The 22775-nt window shown below is 39.7% G+C and overlaps 1 protein-coding gene across 3 annotated transcripts in view; it reads left to right on the top strand.

Moving 5' to 3' along the window:
* dpp10 (dipeptidyl peptidase like 10) overlaps positions 1-22775 on the top strand; it is a 124593-nt gene that overhangs the window by 88509 nt on the left and 13309 nt on the right. For all 3 annotated transcript variants that reach the window (XM_077616607.1, XM_077616608.1, XM_077616609.1), the window contains 12 exons: positions 32-129; positions 246-369; positions 2343-2381; positions 3855-3962; positions 4641-4732; positions 7318-7365; positions 9946-10067; positions 13373-13417; positions 16413-16511; positions 16609-16678; positions 18332-18526; positions 21452-21506. In XM_077616607.1, coding sequence (XP_077472733.1) covers positions 32-129; positions 246-369; positions 2343-2381; positions 3855-3962; positions 4641-4732; positions 7318-7365; positions 9946-10067; positions 13373-13417; positions 16413-16511; positions 16609-16678; positions 18332-18526; positions 21452-21506 — 1095 coding nt within the window. The remainder of the gene's footprint in view (positions 1-31; positions 130-245; positions 370-2342; positions 2382-3854; positions 3963-4640; positions 4733-7317; positions 7366-9945; positions 10068-13372; positions 13418-16412; positions 16512-16608; positions 16679-18331; positions 18527-21451; positions 21507-22775) is intronic.

Raw genomic sequence — 22775 nt, 5'->3', positions numbered from 1 at the left:
AATGAAAGCGCTAAAGACTCTTTCCATACAGGCTGGCCAACCTAATCCAGTGGTGAAGCTTTTTGTTGTCAATCTTTACGGACCGACACACACGCTGGAGCTCATGCCGCCAGACAGTCTCAAACTACGGTGAGGAGAGCTTAGTACTTCTCAAATAATGATAACAAAATATGAGAAATTAAAATGTTAAATTGGGAGTTGTCCTAATTAATGTGCCTAGAACAAGATAATGTTTCTGTTCTTAGGGACCATTATGTGACGATGGTGAAATGGATCAGTAAAACCCACACATCTGTCAGATGGTTAAACCGAGCTCAGAATGTCTCCATTCTAGCAGTGTGTGACACCACTACTGGAGCCTGTGTCACGGTATGTGCAAACCAAGAAAGAGGGATGATGGGACAAGACAGGTCTTCATCTACTGAAAAGAAAACCATCACTATGTGGGTCGTTTCAGAATTTGCGACCATTTTACATCCCACTTAAACTTAAAAAGAAAGCCTACATACAAATGCCTCAAACAGGCAGGAGGCACGTATTTCTTATCCCTACAAACATGGCATACATGCTGGTCTTTTTAACATTTAAAAAAAAATCTTTAGTCACAATCTACAACATTCAACTGATTTTTTTCTTTACTTGGAAAAGAAACAGTAATAGGAATATTCATTAATTCATTTATTCATTTTCTGGACAGTTTTGTCCTCTCATTAGGGTCATGGGGGGTGCTGGAGCCTATCCCAGCTGACTGTGGGCCAGATGTGGGGGAGACCCAGTGGCCAGCCGATCACAGGGCACAAGAAGACGAACAACCCTGCACACTCACACCCATACCTAGAGGCAATTTAGAGACCGGAGTACCCGAAGAAACCCACCTTGACCCAGGGAGAACATGCAAACTGCACACAGGTGGACCACCTGGATTTGAACCCAGGACCCCAGAACTGAGAGGCCGACACGCTAACCACTCAGCCGCCGATGAAGGGTCCGAATCTGACATGAACAATCAATAGATAGTAAACTTTTAGTTTGACTTTTTAGTTAGTTTTAGTTAGCAAATGTATCTTTCTTCTCTGATTTAAAGTACACAGATTAAATACTTTTTGCTGATTATCTGTTATCGTGTGCAGCCAGGTGTCGGATTAGCCTCACAATTCTGAGATCGAAGGTTTCGACCTTCCCGTGTTCTGCCTGTGCCTGCGTGAGTTTTCTCCAGGTACTCCAGTTTCCTACTACATCCCAAAAACATGCATGGTAGGCTGGTTGAAAACTCTAAATTGCCCTTTGGTATGAGTGTGAGCGGGAATGGTTGTTTGTCTCCTTGTGCCCCTGTGATTGGCTCATAATAGGTTCAGGGTGTTCCCAGCCTGCCTATAGTTACCTGGGATGTGCTCCAGCCAACGATGGAAAGTACGCGGGCAACACCTTTTATTGATTGCCAGCCAATCACAGGGAATCTAATTCATTATGTGTCTGTATTCTCTTGAATACCATTTTGCACTGAGAAAAAACATGTTCTTTTATGATGCAGTCAAAGGAAACAAATGCACACCCTTTCTCATTTGGCATCATTGGAAAGCTCTTAATGTCCTCTAGAGGTAATAAAAGAAGGTAATTAAATTGTACCTAGTGGGTGGGTGATTCAGGTTTTACAATGTCCTCTGCAAAGGACACATTTAAACTACTAGTAGTTAAAAGGATATTTTGATAACATACACAGCCAAACAAACACTTTGGAAGCAGCCATCATTCACTGATTTCGTCAAATTTGTAAAAATACGTAAACTTTGGGGTGCCCCCGGCGGCTGAGTCGTGTCGGCCTCACAGTCAAATCCAGGTCAGTACCTGTGTGGAGTTTGCATATTCTCCCCGGGCCTGTGTCGGTTTTCTCAGGGTACTTCAGTTTCCTCCCACATTCCATAGATGGTTTATTGGACCCTCTAAATTGCCACTAGGTATGAGTGTGAGCGTGAATGGTTTTGTCTCCTTGTGCCCAGCAATTGGCGGGCCACCAATTCAGGGTGTCCCCCACCTCTGGCTCGAGGACAGCTGGGATAGGCTTCAGCACCACCCGCGACCCTAGTGAGGATAAAGCGGTTCAGAAAATGAGATGAGATGCGACATAAACTTTGAGATCTCATTATACTTCAATTCAATTCAATAACAGACCGACCGCCCATGCCTTTCATGGTCAGGCATTAGACTGGAAAAATAGGGTAAAAATTTGCCAGGAAAATAAAACAAATGTTTTTCCCCGTTACTAGTTAGTTATTTAAATGCTACTGACGGAATCCCAAATTTAAAATCAAACTAATAATACTTTAACACTTTGTCTTTTTCAGAGACATAAAGAAAACTCTGAAGTCTGGCTGTCCAAACAGGTAAACCATTTTTTGTTTTAAATTTAGAATGTAGTATTTTTTGTTACCTTCTTGTGAAGCACGGCAGGAGAACACAGAAACCGCGAGGCCAAAAGCCCAGCCAAGCGGCCTTGCTTCTAGCATCCGGTCTTCAATGCCTGAGGAGTCAGATTTACATGCCATACAAGGAACCTGTGTGCATTCATAACACATGTACATTATAGCGAGCTATTGTGTTGATCAGAGGAGCCAAGCACTGATACTTTATGAACATTTACTCTGCAACCAAAAACACAATGGGCGTCATAAAAAAACTAGACTCCCTCGATCTGCTGGGAGACTTCAATGATCACATGGGCAATGACAGTGAGACCTGGACGGGTGTGATTGGAAAGAACGCCCCCCCTAATCAGAACCCAATCAATCTATCCTCCTGCCCTCATTTATGTTCACGAGCTGTGGGCCATGACCGAAAGAGTTTCCTCCGCAGGGTGTCCGGACTCTCCCTTTGAGATAAGGTGAGAAACTCAGTCATCCGGATCGAAAGCAGCCAGAGGAGTTGGCTCATGCATCTGATTATGATTCCTCCTGGACCCCTTCCTGGTGAGGTGTTCCAGCCCCGTCCCACCATGAGGAGAGCACAGGACACGCTGGGGAGACTATGTCTCCTAGATGGACCATGAACGCCTTGGGGACCTCCAGGAAGAGTTGGACGAAGTGGCAGAGGAGAAGGAATTCTGGGTTTCCCTGCAGAAGCTGCTGCCCCTGCACCCCGACCTCGGATAAGTGGAGGAATATGGAAGACGTCCATCCCTACAGAAGAAGTCTTGTTAGACAGTAGCTTCCTGTTCTAATGACCAACTGTATGGAGGGTAGAGCTATCGGGCTAATTAGACAAAGGCTATTCTCTCTGGTGACAAAGGAAATTAATCACAATATATTTATTTTTCAGTTTGTTTGTTGATGTATTTGTGCACTTCATGGTGAAGTTTTAAATTTCATTATACTTGTATAATGACAATAAAAATCATTCAATTCATTTCAACGACACAAAAGCATCAAACGTCATTCAACAAATCTGGCAAAAAATGAATTCAAATTAGACATGACATAACATAAATAAGATAATTCGTGCGGCCCTCTGTGATCCTGGATTCAAATCCAGTCCGGTCCACCTGTGTGGAGTTTGCATGCTTTCATGTTTTTTTTTCGGGTACCCCGGTTTCCTCCCACATTCCAAAGACATGCATGATTGGCTGATTGGACACTCTAAATTGCCCCTAGGTAAGAGTGTGAGTCTGAATGGTTGTTCTTGTGCCCTGCGATCGGCTAGCCACTGATTCAGGGTGTCCCCCGCCCCTGGCCTGAAGTCAGCACCCCCCACGACTCTAATTAGGATAAAGTGGTTTAGAAAATGAATTAATGAAAAGGTAATTCGTTAAACATATCTCCCAACTTACGTTACCTGTAAAAATCATTCATCTTTTTCTTTAGAAACAAGAGCCATTGTTCTCTAAAGACAACAAAAGATTCTTCATGACTGTTCCAGTTAAACAAGGAGGTCGTGGAGAGTTTCATCACATCGCTATGTTCACCGCTCAGGTGAGACTTCAAACAATTGCTTATTGTATCTTGAAACTAGAACTGGTTGATTGGATCCCTACAGTACAGTTCTGTTCTGCCATGTCTCTTGGATGCAGATTTCACACACCTACACACAAAGCTTCCACTTGCATTTGACAGTCCTCGCAACAGTAACCCCTCTCTCTGGATGTCAATGAAACAAGTGAGGCATTTTTGTTGACATTGACATTTGGTCATTCAGAGGAAAATAAACTAATCTGAATTACAAAAGCAACAATTCATACTGGCTCTTCCCTATGATGAGGCAACGCACATTCAATCATTTTTTAAGTAGAGGAACTATTAAACACCTGCATTCAGTTTCAATCACGAAACGAGCATTAAACATGAACATGAGGTGTGATTGGTCATGGAGAAATTGGTCTTGGTGCATGCCCTACATCTACAGTGATGGCCTTGTCCCTGAGTCGACCAGCCCAGTTTGTGCAATTCTGCCTCCCCACCCCTGACAATCTTATTGATAAACAGGAATGTGAGGATCGGCTGAGCAAAACTGGAGTATAGTAGTAGCTAAAACAGGCGCGAGAGAGCAATGTAGAGAAAGAACCCATTTATATAATTTCCTGTATCTTGGTCTAATCTTATTTTATCCACAATAAGTAAAACATGTATTCACTCTTATTTTGCTTCTATCAGTTTAGAGCGGATGAAAATGAAGTCCGTCACCTAACATCAGGAAACTGGGAGGTGACGAAGATCCTTGGCTATGATGAAAAAATTGACAGCCTGTAAGTTTAATTAATGACTATAGAAATATATGTTTCTGTTAAGCAACTTTGATTGGCTTTATATGTAAAAATTTTTTTTATATATACAGTCATACCTCTACTTACCAAATTAATTTGTCCCAGAACTTTTTTTGTAACTTGAATATTTCCCAAGTAGAGCAGTACTGTAAGTATGTAAATTCTGTAATTCGTTCCACGGTCCTCAAAAACCTACCAACTAAACACTTTAATAATGATCAAAGTGTCCCATTTTTATTAAAATATGTGAGAATGAGAAAAAAATACAGAAAATGATAAAAAAAATATTTATTAATGTATTAAAATGAATAACAAACATGCAAAAACATGTTCTATTTGTGCAGTAGTACAGCAAAGTAAGGAGGAAGCTAACGTTAGCACACAAACACATGCACATAAACACACATCGAAACAGCTTCAAAATACGAATTCAAAATGACTTAACATACATTAAATAGAACTCCAAAGGACTAACAGTCTCTCCATCTCATTGTTCAATACAGAGAGGCCATGCCAAGGAGTCGTCACTTTTACTGGTTCCTTCAGCTTCAATAGCGTAGCAATGTTAGGTGGTGGGTTACGGACACTCATAATGCGTTGCAACATCAGTCAACTGCCCGCCACTCTCTTAAGTTCCCCTTTTTCGATGAATAACAGGGTCCACTTATTCATTTCATTCACACCAATAATTTTAAATTAAGAACTCCATGATGACAAACGGCGGTCAAAAGACAGTTGTTGTTCTGAAAGGCTCCAACTGGAAGTAAAAATGTTACCAGAACAATTTCAAAATAAAATAACGGATACAGGAAACGCATTTACATTCAGGGGGAATTCGTTACCGGAAAATTTTGTACCTAAAGGCATTCATAAGTAGATGCACGACTGTATATGCATATATATACAGTTGTGGTCAAAAGTTTACATACACTTGTGAAGAACATAATGTCATGGCTCTATTGAATTTTCAGGTATTTCTACCACTCCATTTTTCTCTGATAGAGTGATTGGAACAGATACTTCTTTGTCACAAAAAACATTCATGAAGTTTGGTTCTTTTATGACTTTATTATGGGTTAACAGAAAAAGTGATCAAATCTGCTGGGTCAAAAATATACATACAGCAAGACGAATTAGCAATTTTGGTGACTTAGAAAGTTGTGTCAGTGAAATGAGCTTTATAGCATGGCCTCTTAACTTCTTGTGAGTGATTATGAGTGATTACAGCTGGTGACTTCTCTGAGGCCATTTAAATAGGACTCATTGGATGCAAACGCCCACAAACGCTACAATGGGAAAGTCAAAGGAGCTCAGCATTGATCTGAAAAAGTGAATCCTTGACTTGAACAAGTCAGGAAAGTCATTTGGAGCCATTTCAAAGCAGCTGCAGGTCCCAAGAGCAAACAATTGTTTGTAAGTATAAAGTGCATGGCACAGTTTTGTCACTGCCACGATCAGGAAGAAAACGCAAGCTATCACCTGCTGCTGAGAGAAAATTGGTCAGGAGGGTGAAGATTCAACCGAGAATCACCAAAAAGCAGATCTGCCAAGAATTAGAAGCTGCTGGAACACAGGTGTCAGTGTCCACAGTCAAGCGTGTTTTGCATCTCCATGGACTGAGAGGCTGCCGTGCAAGAAGGAAGCCTTTGCTCCAAAAGCGGCACCTTAAGGCTCGACTGAAGTTTGCTGCTGATCACATGGACAAAGTTCTGTGGTCAGACGAAACAAAAAACGAGCTGTTTGGCCACAATGCCCAGCAATATGTTTGGAGGAGAAAAGGTGAGGCCTTTAACCCCAAGTACACCATGTCTACCGTCAAGCACGGTGGTGGTAGTGTTATGCTGTGGGGCTGTTTTGCTGCCAATGGAACTGATGCTTTACAGAGAGTAAATGGGATAATGAAGAAGGAGGATTACCTTCAAATTCTTCAAGATAACCTAAAGTCATCAGCCCAAAGATTGGGTCTTGGGCGCAGTTGGGTGTTCCAACAGGACAATGACCCCAAACACACATCAAAAGTGGTAATGGAATGGCTAAATTAGGCTATGGACAATGCTGAATAAACAAGTCCATGTCAGAAAGCCATCAAATTTAACTGAACTGCACCAATTCTGTCAAGAGGAGTGGTCAAAGATTCAACCAGAAGCTTGTGGATGGCTACTAAAAGCGCCTAATTGAAGTGAACATGGCCAACGGACATGTTACCAAATATTAGCGCTGCTTTATGTATAATTTTGACCCAGCAGATTTGATCACTTTTTTTCAGTTCACCCATAATAAAGTCATAAAACAACCAAACTTCATGAATGTTTTTTGTGACAAAGAAATATCTGTTCCAATCACTCTATCAGAGAAAAATCAGAGTTGTAGAAAACTGGAAAATCAAGAGAGCTATGACATTATGTTCTTCACAAGTGTATGTAAACTTTTGACCACAACTGTATATCCATATACAAATGTAAAATGCCATTTACTTGTCAAATTTAGTGGCTCATGGTCGGGTTAGGAAAAATACCCCCAAATTACAGAAAACAAGCTTACTATGTTTGTTTGATGTTTTTTTCTAGTTATTTCATCAGTACAGAAGGTTCACCGCGAAGACGGCAACTTTACAGGTCTGTTTACCATCAAAATTGTTTTTGATTGCTATTATGTGGGAATGTTGATTTTATATATATTTTATATATATATATATGTATATAAATATATATATATATAAAACATTATCCGCGAAAAACGAGGGATTAGTATATATATATATATATATATATATATATATATATATATATATATATATATATATATATTTATACACTAATCCCTCGTTTTTCGCGGATAATGTAGACCAGACATGGCCACGATAATCGAAAAACTGCGAAATAGGATCAGCCCTATTATTACTACATATCATAATACATATCACAGTTCCAGGCATATGAAAAGACTATAATGTATTACTATCTAAATATAATTTATAAATTAAAAATATGTAAATACTTTAAGTACAATACTCACAGTGAAAATAGTTCATCTCCACTTGATTTAAATCATAAATAAACAAGATATTGGAGCTTTGGTGCAAGTCCTCTTTGTCACATTCGAGAGGTGGCCAAGTCCGGTCCTTGACAGCCCCTATCCAGTCTTTTTTCCATGTCTCCCTCCTCCAACACAACTGAATCAAATAATCGGGATCGGTATGAAGCTCCTGGACAGCTTGCTGATGAGTTGATCATTTGATTCAGGTGTGGTAGAGGGTTAGGGTTTGGAAAAAAACTGGATAGGGGCTCTCGAGGACCGGACTTGGCCACCCCTGGTCAAGACAATTACCAAATTCAATGGCAGCGACATCATCAGTCTCCTTCCAGTGCCCCATGCAGTGTGTTGACGTCCTCTCGTTATGCCAGCTTGACGGCCGTATCTACGGCGTAAATCCATCAAAATCCTGGTTCATTTTTATATTCGTTGGAGTTGAGGTGTCTTCGTAGAATTTGCAGTTTCGCACCACGGAAGATGCGAGCTTCGGGCGGTGAACAACCGCACATGCGCGCCGGTGGCCAAGGAAATCGGCAGCGCTTAGGGGAGAATAACGTTCCCTGCAATGTGCTGCTGCATGGCAACCTGGGCGGAGAGACCAGCCACTACACCTCGGACCTCTTCACCTCATGAGAATTTATTTTTATTCATTTGCAGCAAATATCTCCAGAGGGGAAAAGCGTTCACTTCCTGTGTGTCACTTTTAACCGTAGGCCGTAGCTTGCCTATTAACAAGACATTCTTACCAGCTGAATTCTTTTATACCACAATGGTGTTCTACTCCTTTAGCATAACAAGGAACCTCAATATTTAAGAGACATTTTCAAGGGGGGAATTCAATGGCAAAAAAGTGGAAATGGGAAGACGAACGCATCTAGGCACTGCATTATGTGATATTTGGCGTGCCCATTCTCTATTGTAGATTCCTTCTTTGGCGTTGACAGATGAAGCGCTGCCCTGACCTCTGCCATTTTGCACCACCATTTTTCATCTGTCTTCCAGTTGCGAGTTTCAGCGTAGATTTAGACATTTTAATAACTTTGTATAAACCTTCGTAAAAATCTGCGAGGTAGTAAAGCCGCAAAAGTTGAAGTCGCGAAGTGAAAGATCTCTGTGTCATTAAAATTGGTTTGATGATCTGAAACCTTTTGTGTGTGATAAATAAGAAAAAAAAAACAGAAATCAGGAAGGGGCAAATAATTTTTCACGGCACTGTATGTCGCGTCATTCTTCTGCGGTAAAATTCTTCTTCTTTGGTGCTGGGCCCCCAATTCAGCAGCGAAGAAGAAGCAAAGCCCTGACTTCCGCCATTTTTCATGTCTTCCGGTTGCGAGTTTCAGCATAGATTTACAGATTTGTATTAACTTCTTTTTATACCTCAGAAAAAAATCTGCGATGTAGTGAAGCCGCGAAATGAAGGATCACTGTAATGTATTAACATTACAGTCTTTTGATATACTTATAGCTCTAATATTTGATAAATATACACTTTTTGTTAATTGTACTTCTGTGCTTGTATTTCTGCGAGCAGAGTCTTTTATCAGCGATCGCCCCGTTGCTCATGGGAGCTTCGGGGGCGCTGGCTAGCGGCTCCTTTTAGCTTGTAGCATCTGTGTTCGCATCCCCTCGAACGGCGCCTATGATAGAGTTGCTACCGGGGATGCTGTTGCGAGCACGAGTATACTTCATTACCCAGAAAGCCCTCTTTTCCCCGCGCATGCGCGTTGTGCGTTTCCTGGTCTGAATAGCTCATCCGGTGCTCGTAAATATTGTTATACACGAAAGATATGCAAAAAAAAAATGCCATGGCAACCTGGCTTGGTCGCATCACGAAATTTTGACCGCATCACGGGCGAATTATTCGATCGAAATTTCCCCCGTAAGACGAGCATTTTGTATGACGAGCGGTCGTATGACGAGGTACCACTGTATAGGGGCGAAAACGTATTGTGGTATTAAAAACGTTTTTTTTCCTTTATCGCGCCCATGTCTGGTCTACATTAACCACAATATTTGAGGTATTACTGTATTGTTCACCCTGCTGCAGTATTGTGTGATCAAAATGAATCATCCTACCTCACATGGGTGTGAATGAATGGCTAAATGATCTTTAGCTTTTCAGCTTTCAAAATTTTTCTAATCTTTTATTTTCATTATTTTAGCGTGAAGAATGTAGGATTGTTCCCACGACGGTGTTTAACATGCGACCTGAACAAGGCACATTGTTTGTACTTTGATGCTGTTCTAAGCCCCACAAACCAACACGTTATCCTCCACTGCAAAGGTACGTAAACATATTGTGTGATGTAACATAAAAAATTTAAATATTGTTGGCATAAGCGCAGCACTCAATTTTGCAAATTTGGGTACCATTACTGTTATGCTGATACACGTAATTGTTGTCATGTATGTTCATTTGTTTCTTTCTGCCAACGTCCGGATCTTGTTCTTTCGGCCGACCCACATGCGCACACACACCGCAACTAACTACATTTTAAGTCATACATTTTATTTTTGCCTTGAGTAGATTTTTGCACCAGTATGCTTACCCGAGCATAATTTAATCAACGTAACAGTATATGACCTGCGTATAAATTTTAAGGGCTTTTTTCCACCTCTAATATGTATTGGATTCATATTGTATTGCATTGATTAGAATTTCTTGTTGTTTTGGTTGTATGTTTGTCACACTAAAAATGAAAGCAATAGGTATGGTTCTATATCCGAGTTATATTTATCATTTAACCAGGGCAGAAACAGAGCAGTAAGGATTAATACACAGTTTAGGTAAGTGACAGCTGCACAATTTAGTACTCAGAAGCAAATACGATATGAACTACAGTGTATCTAGTTTAGCTACTACAGTACAATCTTGGTCAAACGTTTTGAATACTTCATTTAACAAATTGGTGAAAAGTCACAAAACCCATGAGTTCAGGTGTACAAAGCGTCTTGGTTCAGATATCTACTTGGTTGCCTCATCCTTCATTCTCTGTACCACTTATCCTCACAAGGGTCACTGGGGTTGCTGGAGCCAGTCTCAGCCAACTATGTGCACCTGCATTTGTTGCCAGCCAATCGCAGGACACAAGAAGATGGACAACCATACATGTTAACACTCATACCTAGGATCAATTTAGAGTGTTAAACCAGCCCACCACACCTGCTGGTGCAGTGTTTTTTTGGGCAGTCTGAGGTTTATTCACACTAGATGGCGGTGTTATTGTGAGCATGATTCAATGTCCTTTTTATTATGCCCTGCGATTGGCTGGCACCCAATTCGGGGTGTCCCCCACCTACGGCCCTTGGTTAGCTAGGATAGGCTCAAGCACCCTCCGCGAAACTTGTGAGGATAAGCGGGACGGAAGATTAATGAATGAACCAGCCCACCATGCATGTTTTTGGGATGTGGGAGGAAACCGGAGAAAACCCACTTAGGCCCGGAGAGAACATGCCAACTGGAGGGATTGAACCATCGATCTCAGATCCTCTCGGCACCGGACTGCCTGCCTCATCATCAGGAGGCCATTATCAATGGCAATCTTTCTTTAGGATCTGAGGGCTGGGTCTGCAGTTGCCCTAAAAAAGAAACTACTGCTTTTGAGAAAAAAAACATTTCTGCTCACTTTCATATGGAAACATGGAGAGAGAATGCTGAATAATTACTTTCCCGTTATTTTGTGCTTTGTGTGATTCATTAAAGGTAGGATGACTCTTCATATTCATTCATTCATTTTCTGTACCGCATATCCTCACAAGGGTTGCAGAAGTGCTGGAACCTATCCCAGCTGACTTCTGGCACCAGGTGGGAGGGCACCCTGAATTGGTAGACAGCCAATTGCGGGGCACAGAGAGACGGACAACCATTCATGCTCACACTCATACCTAGGGGCAATTTGGGGTGTTCAACCAGCCTACCATGCATGTTTTGGGGATGTGGTAGGAAACCGGAGTACAAACTCCACACAGGAAGGTCCGGACTTAGGATCCAACCGTCGATATCAGAACTGTGAGGCCAACGCACTAACCACTCGACCACTGGACTTCCACCTCTTCATATTGTTTTTGTGAATTCAATTTGTTTTGTAATGATTTATTGGACAATAACATTGTTCCCTCTCCCTAAAGTAATAAAAAAAATAGCTTGTTTTTGGTTGGCCAAGCTAAGAGAACATACTTTTTCATTGGGATAAACAAGCTCATGTAATTCCACTTTCTTACTTTAACTCATCATGGAGCGCACAAAATAAAATCTATTTTTTTTTAGCTGTGAGGCCGACGTGCGAACCACTCATCCGCCGAGCCGCCCATTCATAGATATTAATCATTACATTTTATTATTACTAAATCATTTATGTATAGTAGACATACACCTGCTTATGGCAGGTGTGATACTGGTGTGTTCCCATAGCGAGCAATGATGATGTTGCTCACACCGGTACTCAGTGTGCTCAGGGAGGTTGTCTTTCTGCCCAGACAAACAAAAAATTAGAGGAAACATTGCTCCTGAGTGATGTCACTGAGCTCCAGTCTTTGCTCTGCTGCATTCAATTGCATCATCATAAAAAAAATGACAATCTTTCAGCGCTCACAAGGGTTTATGTATTGTATTGAATTGCCTTTATTGTCATTATACAATTATACAACTTCACCATAAAGTGCACACATAAGTAGTCAACATAAGTAAGTAGTCAACATAAATAAGTAGTCTCATAAATAAGTGGTCAGGTGCAAAAAGTGACTAAAGTGGTTAGCAGCTTATGGAGTTTGAATGCAAGTGCAAGATAAGAAATTAGTCTTCATTAGGTCCTCCTAGGTGCAGAACTCGAGTTGAGTATGGTGACGACTTTTGGGAAGAAACTGTCCTTGAATCTGTTTTGGCTGTTATGATCCTGTAGTGCTTGAGGTGGAAGTGTATTGTATTGTCTTTCATTATGCTCTTTGCCCTAGTGGGATGTTGGTGATCTGTGTGAGTTTACAAGGATCATCTGTACTTACAAGTGTAGACCTAAAACTCATATTTAGCAGCAGCTAATGCGAATTATTTCATACTCAGAATGACGGCATTAGTTAAGGCATCCCAATGCACACACATGCACACACACATACACACACATAAACTGCCATGTGATACTTCAAAGGCATAATCCCTCATTAAAAAAATCACACAACATTTGGACTATACAACAGGGTGCAAGTGTGCGTGTACTGTTTTTATCACACTTTGTTAGCGCCCTTGTTACATGTTTATATTTTAAGGACAAATTTAGCTTAATTAAGTTTGTCACATCCCAAAATGTTCATTTATGCATCTGTATGACATTGCTGTATTAACCAAAGAATGCAGTCAAGTATGTTATTGATGTGTGGAGGCAACAACCATAATCTGATCACTTGCTTTTCCCTTATCAAGCACTATTTGCCTGAAGTGTGAACATTTTTCTTGACGTGTATACTTTGCTAAGTTGGAAAAAATGAATAATTCTCCCTGAGCACAAACCATGTAGAATCTTATATATTTAATTGAAAGTTAAATGATAATCAATCATGAGTTAAATTAACTTACTATTTTGGCTTGTTTGTTTATAGGTCCTGGAACACCTATGGTGATCTTACACAGCTTCAATAGTTCAAGTAAGGGAATCTGCCCCCCTCATAATACTCCATATCCATGACAGTCAAGGGTTTTCCTTTTACAGTTATTTTACAATTTATATAAATAATAGATAAAACGTATATGGTAATACCTTGATATACGAGCTTAATGCATTCTGGGCCCGAGCTCGTATGTCGATATACTCGTATCTCAAACCAACTTTTCCCATAGAAATGAACTAAATACAAATTAATTTGTTCCCACCCTTTGAAAAAACACCCAAAACAGGATATTACTATGGAAAAACATATTTTTATTGGTTCTAATTCACCATCTACTAACAGAGTAACAAATAACTATCTAGTGGTTATGATGTTCAATACTAAAATGAGACATTATTCAGTACAAGGCAGAGTGCGGAGGGGAGAGAGAGAAAGAGAGAGCAAGAGAGTGAGAGAGTGGCTTTTTGGTTGACAACGCGCTCGTAACATAACATAAACATACATTTAATTTAAATGAACTTAGATTACGATACAGACACACTTTAATATAAATTTTAATCTTACCTTACACTAAACTTAATTGTAATCTTGTTTTAATTTTATTATTTTGCTTCTTCCGGCTTGGCTGTTTTCGCCTCGCTTCCACCTTCACTTTTTGCCGGAGTTTTTTAAAGGAACCTATCTAGGTTTTTTTTCTTTTTTCTCCCCTTCAAAATATTACGAAAATAACGCACACAAATGTCCTCACAATATGATAACCCACGGCCACTTGCTAACTTGTCCAGGTGCTCCTCGTATTGGCGAGCCAACTCAGTCACACCACTCTCATGTTTAATATTGATTGTCATCAAATGACTTTTCTTCGCACTATCCTTCATTGCACCTGCTTGCTTTGGACCCATTGTTTTTCCCTTAATTCTGCACTGACTAACGCAAAAAATGCAACGCTCTGCCCAGTGCTCGCAAGATAACTTTACACGAGGGAGATGCGACGAGAAAAACAGTGCGTTGTTATCATAAGCAGCCTCTTGCGTCTCGGTCACCTGGTTATCTCGTATGCTCGTAGCTCAAAATCTGTCTCGTTTCTGAAGGCAAATATTTGCTAGGAATTTTACTCGTATCTCAAATTTCATGTATGTTGGGGCATTCTTATGTTAAGGTATTACTGTACAGACGCTCCCCTACTTACGAACATTCGAGTTACGAACAACGGTACATACGAACATGTCTGCAAATTGCGTTTATGTCGAAAAATTTTCGTAAGTTCGATTTTGTATTGCGCGCCTTTTAACGCGTAGTGCTTCTTTCCGCCGCTAATACCGACACCTGGCGCTGTGGAGCTCAGCTCACCCAGCATCCACCTTCTTCTGCCCAGTTCGTTGCAAAGCGGAAGTGCGTGAACGTATCTCCAGTGCGCAAAGAACCTTTTTCATTTTTATCATGAAATATCTCGTGCAGCCATTATTCAATATGATTGGTGAAAAGTGAAATACTTCTATTGAGGGAGGTGCAAGGAAGAGGCAAGCCATTTCATTTGAAATGAGTGGCAATAATAACGAAGCTTGATGAAAGTGGTGAGCGTTGCATGGGAATACAACTTGGATCGTTCGACCGTCAGTACCATTTATAAACATAAAGATCGAGCAGCAGGACCCAAATATTGAACGTTGCACAAAGTTTGCAAATCAATTGAATGATGCCATACAGTGCTACCGCATCGTTTATGATGAAAAAAATAAAACTGCAATCGTCATTAGATAGCTTCTTTCGGCCAGTTTCTAGTAAATCTCTCTCTCTAATGTATGTATACAGCACTGTATGTGTTCTCTCCATGTTATTAAATGGGTTTTTTTTTCAATACAAACCAATGCGTGTTACTTATACAAGCCTTAAACATACAAATGCACTTATATAAACCTTCAATATACTTATATAGGCTTCAATATACTTATATAGGCCTTAAACATAAATTATAATAAACAAATATAGCACTGAGCAACTTACAAACAAATTCAACTTATGAACAATCGCTCGGAACCTAACTCGTTCGTAAGTAGGGGAGCGTCTGTATAATATTCATATCTCTTCCGAACCACTTTTCCCCACAAGGGCCTTGGGGGTTGCTGGAGCCTAACCCAGCTAGCTACGGGCACCAGTCGGGAGACACCCTGAATCAGTGACCAGCCAATCACAGAAGGACATTCACGCCCATGCTCATTCCTAGGACTAATTTAAAGTTTTCAATCAGCCTAACTTGTTTGTTTTTTAGATGACCTGGGATTGACCCCACTTCCCCAGAATAATGAGGCCTCCTGGCCTCCAATTATATAACAGCATTTTTCAATTTAAGTTATTTGAGAAAAATGTTTATTAATTAATTGGTTGTGCTTTCAATCATACTAAAATGGGTTTGGAAAAAATAAATAAAAAAGAGGCCCTAGACAGTTCCATAATGACTCATCTATTGATTAGAGGCTTTTCAGATTAAATTCTGTCTGAATTCCATTTGATTGAATTCCCTCTCACATATTTCTGTTGGGTGAAATGGCAGGCACCAATGGTTAATTATTTTTCTTCTCATTGCTATACATTTTTACCTCATTTATTCATTTATTCCAAAGTGAGTCAAGATAGCAATCTGGCTCTGCAACACCTCAATCATACTACTATTTATTACTCTAGATTTGGAGAATGACTGACCTCAGAACCCTTTCTTTTTATGCATTTTCTGCACCGCTTATCCTTACAAAGCTCAAAGGGGGTACTGGAGCGTATCCCAGGCAACTACGGGTAGTAAGTGGGGGACAGCCTGAATTTGTTGCCAGCCAATCACAGGACACAAGGAGACGGACAACCATTCATGCGCAGAACTGTGAGGCAGACGTGCTAACCATTCAACCACTGGGTTGCTTCCCTTCTTTTTACAATTTTTAAAAATTTGAAAATGTTACCTCAGATTTTTCTCTTTTTACTTATTTACATACATCTGTATGCTGTTACTAACTAGCCTCAAATTCCCTTGCTTTAACAGATTACTATATTCTTGAGAACAACTCCATCCTGAAGGCAGCAATGAACCATAAAAAGATTCAGCTGACTGATTTTAGGAGCGTTTCAGTCGGACATTTTGGTAAGAAAAGAAAGGCCACCATAAAGGCTTTCATTGTGTTACCTGGTAAACTTTGAGAATTACTCATATATTTAATTTTCTTTTTCCCTTTTTCAAGACTTACCTTTGAAAATCTCATATCCGCCTGACTTCTCAGAATCTCGTCACTATGGGCTTCTCCTGGTAGTGTATGTACCTGACACAATATGATGGTTACATCATAGATCATGATCAAAAGAAATGACCTTAGTTTACGGACTTTAGTACGTACTCCAGTATAATAGGGGATATTAAAAGAGATTCATTAATTCATTCCTCTTCCATCCTCGAAAGAGTTGCGGAGGTTGCTGGAGCCTAACCCAGCTGTCTTTGGGTGAAAGGCAGACTACTCCCTAGATTGGTCGCCAGTCAGTCATAGGACACACTATTACAAGAGATGTTACACATAAACATCTAATTGATAAAAAATAATGTATCGACACACTGAGTTGCGTTGTCATCATTCATATGCATGGACCTGTCATTCAGGGGAACAAGACATTAAAACTCCCTTACGTGTTCTTTGAGGTTTTAGACAAAAACACCTCATTAAAAAATAAACAAAAATAAAAGTTTGCTACATTTACAATGGAAAAGGCAGACTTTAGTGGAATAATGATTTATTTGCACGGTAGATTGCGGAGGTCATGAGTCATGGAGTCCGTACGAGGGGTTGAGGCAAAGGTACAAGTGGGGCAAGACGTGGCGCACTAAATTGTAAAAGATAGAGACTACCTGGCGACGTGGTAGAGGGCCATCTGGCTTTAGCAATGCTGGTGATCTTGATTGGCACAGCTGTCACTACTCCACCTGTCTGATAATCTGCCTGTAATTGAAAGGCAGACAACCCAACCGCCAATGTTCCTTAATTATAGTTTCACATCAACCGTGGAACGAGATGTCATTTAGCTTAAAAAGGCAAGGTGTGAGAGCCACTATTCTCCTGAAGCTCAGGAAACCTCCACAAAACACATTTATCAAGGATTCTTCTGCCATGACTTGTGTGTAAGGGTCCACCCAAAATCGCATTACATCAGTAAACCAGCTTCTCCCCTATTGGAATCGCTCAGAACTTGCCTCTCTGAAATATATCAAGTTTATATTTAAGGACCCGCCCTTCCATGGAAAATTCACTTAAGCTTTACCGCTCAATCAATCAATATATGTTCATTAACATGAATATAAATATGTTCATTAATATGTGCTGTCCCTTATTAAATAAATCAAACTCAAACTCAACCCTAAATGGCCACAGATGCTCACTGGTATGTATAGCATGCCCGTTTCCGCACAAACAATTAATTGGTTACTGCATGGCACACTCCGTGTTGCTACCACTAGTGTGAAAAACAAAAATAAGAAGCAAATCTGTCAACAAAATCCATAAATAAGCCGCACCGTTATAAAAGCTGCAGAATACAAGCTGAAAGAAAAAAAAGTAGACCTATACATAGTCTAAATAATATGGTAATTAAATATTGTATTTTATTTTCAAACATTCTTCACCTACTACCTAACCATTTTCAGCAAATCTTTTCAAGTGACAAATCGTCTCCGTGGCCACCAGCTGTTTTGGTGTTTAACTCGTTGGCTGGCATTGACGGCAATATACCCTTGGTCAACTTTCATTCAACTGAATGGCGAAAATTTTCTAAGCACATGACTGAGGGTTTAGATAAACAGCAATCCATCTGAACCAGGGACAGCTGCTATGAGAGCATTTTTTTATTTAGTTGTATCTTTATTTTCACACATTGAATTTGTTTTATATATATTCCTGTCATTTTGTTTGCTTTCTGCAGTGATGGCTTCCCTGGTGGTCAGGCTGTGAGTGATCGGTTTGCTCTCAGCTGGGACTCAGTACTGGTCAGCTCAGACAATGTTATTGTAGCTCGTCTCGATGGACGGGGTAGCGGCTTCCAAGGTCAGAGGGTCCTGCATGAGGTTCATCAAAGACTGGGCACAGTGGATGTTCAGGACCAAATCGCTGCGGTGGAGTATGTTTTACTTTTCATCCTTTTTTAGCTATACATTGACTCAGTAAGAGAAGAGATTAAATGTTCAAATATTTCTTTGTGCCAAAAATATGGTGAATATAGTCAAAGCCAGCTTTGAGAGTATAAATCCTTGCTCAAAAATGTAAAGAAACTGTCTCATTGTACTTTTGAATGGTTTTAAAACTTTAAACCGATGGTGTAGAGTGCAAGAAATTACTTTTATTCATGACATACCGTATTTTCTCACATATGCGCCGTACGTATGATGGCTGAATCAAGGGTATGGCTTATATGCGCACAAATTAGACTTGTCTTGCACGAAACTGCAAGGTGACAAAGACAAAACGGCATAATGCAAAACAATGTGGCCAATACAGTCATTTATTTCAAAATAGCTAAACAGATAAAACGCTAAACTAAATTTATTTTCACACCTATGAATGAAATTCAAGAAAAAAAAAACGTATCGTGACAAAACATGAAAAACTCACTTACTTGTGCCTACCATTGCTCGCTCAGGGCGCCGCCATATTACTGTAGTTAAATGTGCTCTGACTGGCCAGACGCGAGTAGCCTTGATACATGTGTTTGTAGCGTTTACCAGGTCACCACATTCAATAGTGTTTAAGGCTGATTGAAGGTCTTGCGGTCGATCATTAAAATGTCAGCCTTGATACCTGCGTGATTTGTATCTCGTGCTATTATTTTACAGAGACTTGGTGAAAACTAGACCACACTTTCTGGTTGTACTGCTCACGTGATTTCCTTTTTGATTTTGTCCAGCAGACGATCCTTTGGATTCATATAGTATCTCAGAAATACCACGTGTGAGGATTTTTCTCAAGATTTTCCCTTCAAAGTAACACATTTGTACTGCCTATGAAAACCATGGATAGGGAGGTGAAAATTGTGAATCAGGGGGCGTCTTATACAAAAGAACTCGTACATTCAACGATTTTAAGGCAATTTTAACAGTACGGCTTATACGCGGAGGCGATCAATATGTGAGAAAATATGGTAAATCTACACCTGTGCAAGTGTGCCTACATTATGGTCATTTCATGGAGAGCTGCAAGCATGCACTTTGGAAAAAGGGTGTGATACAACAATTAAAGTGTTAAAAGTCCAGCAAGTGGCAGCGATGAAAACGGCAACCAGTGTCAGTGTGCCCATATTTTCTCTGTTGTAACTAAGCTTCTACTGGTCGGTATCTCCACATATACCATTAAATAGCACTAAATCCCTTGGCCCTCCCCTTTGCAAAAACACACTCCTGCCATTCTGCTCCACCCAGAACAGCATGCAATGCTCCATTGCACAGGTACCACACTCTCAGCACATATACAAAGAATGGCTTGGTCGATATGCTTTGTAAATTTGAGTGTAAAACAGGCCATTTATAGGCATGAACATCTCAGACTCTACTAATAAGTAGGCTTCTATACATTTCCTATAAGCACCATCTTCCGTGCCACTTCTCGTTTACTTGACAGAATAAGAAATAGTTTCCTCAATGGAAGGTTGACACACACTTGGCATGAGGAAGTACAAGCAGATGAAATTCATAGATTGCAAAAATTGCACCACAGGGATGCTATGAAATGGATGCTTAAAGAGCTCCACACCAATCACTTGTTTGTGGATCGGCTTCTTAGTGTCATTCAAGATTCAACTAAAGTAAAACTCAACATTTTTTTAGGGTACGACTTCAACCTCATATGTCATTTAAGCAGCATATTTCTCTGCCTGCACAATATGTTTAAGACCAGTATTCAATGCCTTGCATAGTGTTGGGTCTGTTCTGGCTTCAGGAGCAGGCACAGAAAGAGTGAGACCAATTTGAAGGAAATAAGTTTATTACCAGACTGCAGAATGGGGAGAGCTCGAACAGTGTGGACGCACAGTCTGTTCCTTGCAACTCTCAGAGAACGAACAGGAGTTGAGTCTATATAATTGTGAAAAACAGGAAGTTGTTTGCAGGACTTTGGACTGACACATTTAGACATCTGCAGGGCAAAGTTTGTGCAGACAAGATTTGGGCTGATATGTTTAGACATCTGCAGGGCAAACTTTGTATGACAATGATGCAGGGTAAGGTCTCTATGACAACAATATTTTTATAACTCACACAAACTGGTGCAATACAAACAAGCAATTGCAAAGCGACTTTGTCAGCTTATCTTACACATAGAAACTTAGGGGGTATTCAAACATGAAGCTTCATAGTTCGATTTCTTTGGTCCAGGCCAAAATACAATGGATCCTTTTTGGTTTGGTGCAGTTCCTTTTCACATTGCAATTCTCGGAAGTGTTCCAGGACTTGACAACAAACCCCGCATGTTCATACGGAAGTAGTAGCTGTGATGCTAACCAAACAACATTTCCCATACTGCCTGTGGCTATCAAAGCGTGTTACATGCACGGTACAGTCACTTTTGCTGGGATGCGAACCGAGACCCCCTCTCTAGTGAGGTCTCGGACCAGGTGTTTGCTACGCACAAGAGTTTGCTGGTTTGTACTCACACCAGCCCAAAATGTTCCAAACAGTGCCGATGTGACTAGGCTCTCAGATACCTTCCTCATGGTGGAATAAAAGTGCACCTTTTGTTTATCAAATTTTCACTTCCATTGCTAGCGGAGAAACAGAGATTGAGGCTCACTGCCATATCGTCAGGCATACTTTTTAGCCAATCCCCTCTCCCACCCACTGCCCCTTTGAGGCTGCTAACTGGAGCCCCCTAAAGGCCCACCTACTCCCATCAACCTCCGCTTCTATGCCACTAGCTCACTAATGTTGGGTCATTCATTATGATTAATTGGTAAATGGTTGCTTTTAACAACCTATATTTATCTTCAACTAAACAGATGTGGTTCATGAATGATTCTTACAATCTATTTTTTCATATTCATCTTGTCTTCTTCCAGCTATATGATGAACTTCCCATACATTGATAAGACTCGAATGGCACTTTTTGGAAAGGTGAGCTTATATATCATATTTGCACGCAAAAAAATATTTTAGGTTTGGCTATTTAGACACAGTAACAAGCGGTGAAAGTGTATCTCACAAACCTCATCATCATTTTTTTCCACTATCCTCTTATCTGACATCTTATTAGGAACCTTCTTCCTATCCTGACCGACTTTCAACCTTGTAGTTCCACTTAAAATTCAAAAGTCTTGACTTTAATTTGCAACCAAAAACTCACTTTTCACCATGTCAATTGTTTATTTCATTACAAATTTTGACACAGTAATTAAATGATAGAATTTTATAAAAATAGTATTCAAAAATAAATTACCAGCACTCACACAGATCCATAACTATTGAAATTTTGCTATAAAATATTTATTGTAACTTTGTGCATTTGCATAGTTGAAACTAATGACGTAAGGGGAAGTAAGAATACAGCAGAGGGCACATGAGTTAATTGAAAACCAGTAAGTAGACGAGGTGACTCGTTTTTATCGTGCAATGAGTTGGAATACAAAATTGAAAGTGAGTCAGGGAGTAACTCCCAAAAGGTAATAATTCTAAATTTTACCAGACAAGTTCAGTTTGTTAATGACAACTTAATGAAACTAAATGAAAGAGGGCACAGTGCGTGAAGAAGCTGACCTTCGGCTGCTTAACATCCTGTTCGCCTTTCTGTGTGCTTTCTGGGCAACAACAGGAAAAGATTAAAACTGCGTTTTTTTGCTTTTTTTGAATTTTATTTTAAAAAGAGAAGGATGGTCTCAGTACAGTCCAATCTTGCAAATTCTATAAAAACTGTGTTTTGTAACATAATATCATCAGGCACTCAATTGTGCTTGGCAAACCGCTACAAAATTAATTTTAATACACAGTTTCAATAGTTATGAATCTATGTCATACCTTACATACCTAGCTTAACTTATATATATATATATATATATATATATATATATATATATATATATATATATATATATATATATATATATATATATATATATATATATCTAATCCCTCGTTTTTCGCGGATAATGTAGACCAGACAAGTTAAGCTAGGTATGGTAAGGTATGACATAGATTCATATGTATCTATGTATATATATATATATATATATATATATATATATATATATATATATATATATATATATATATATATATATATATAAGTTAAGCTAGGTATGGTAAGGTATGACATAGATTCATAACTAGGAAGATTTATATATATATATATATAATCTTCCTAATTTAACTAGATTGAAGAGCTTAATT

The sequence above is a fragment of the Stigmatopora argus genome, chromosome 13 (assembly GCF_051989625.1).
Source record: "Stigmatopora argus isolate UIUO_Sarg chromosome 13, RoL_Sarg_1.0, whole genome shotgun sequence".
NCBI lineage: Eukaryota > Metazoa > Chordata > Actinopteri > Syngnathiformes > Syngnathidae > Stigmatopora > Stigmatopora argus.
The sequence above is the reverse complement of the archived record's forward strand: the minus strand, read 5'-3'. Positions and strand labels throughout refer to the sequence as shown.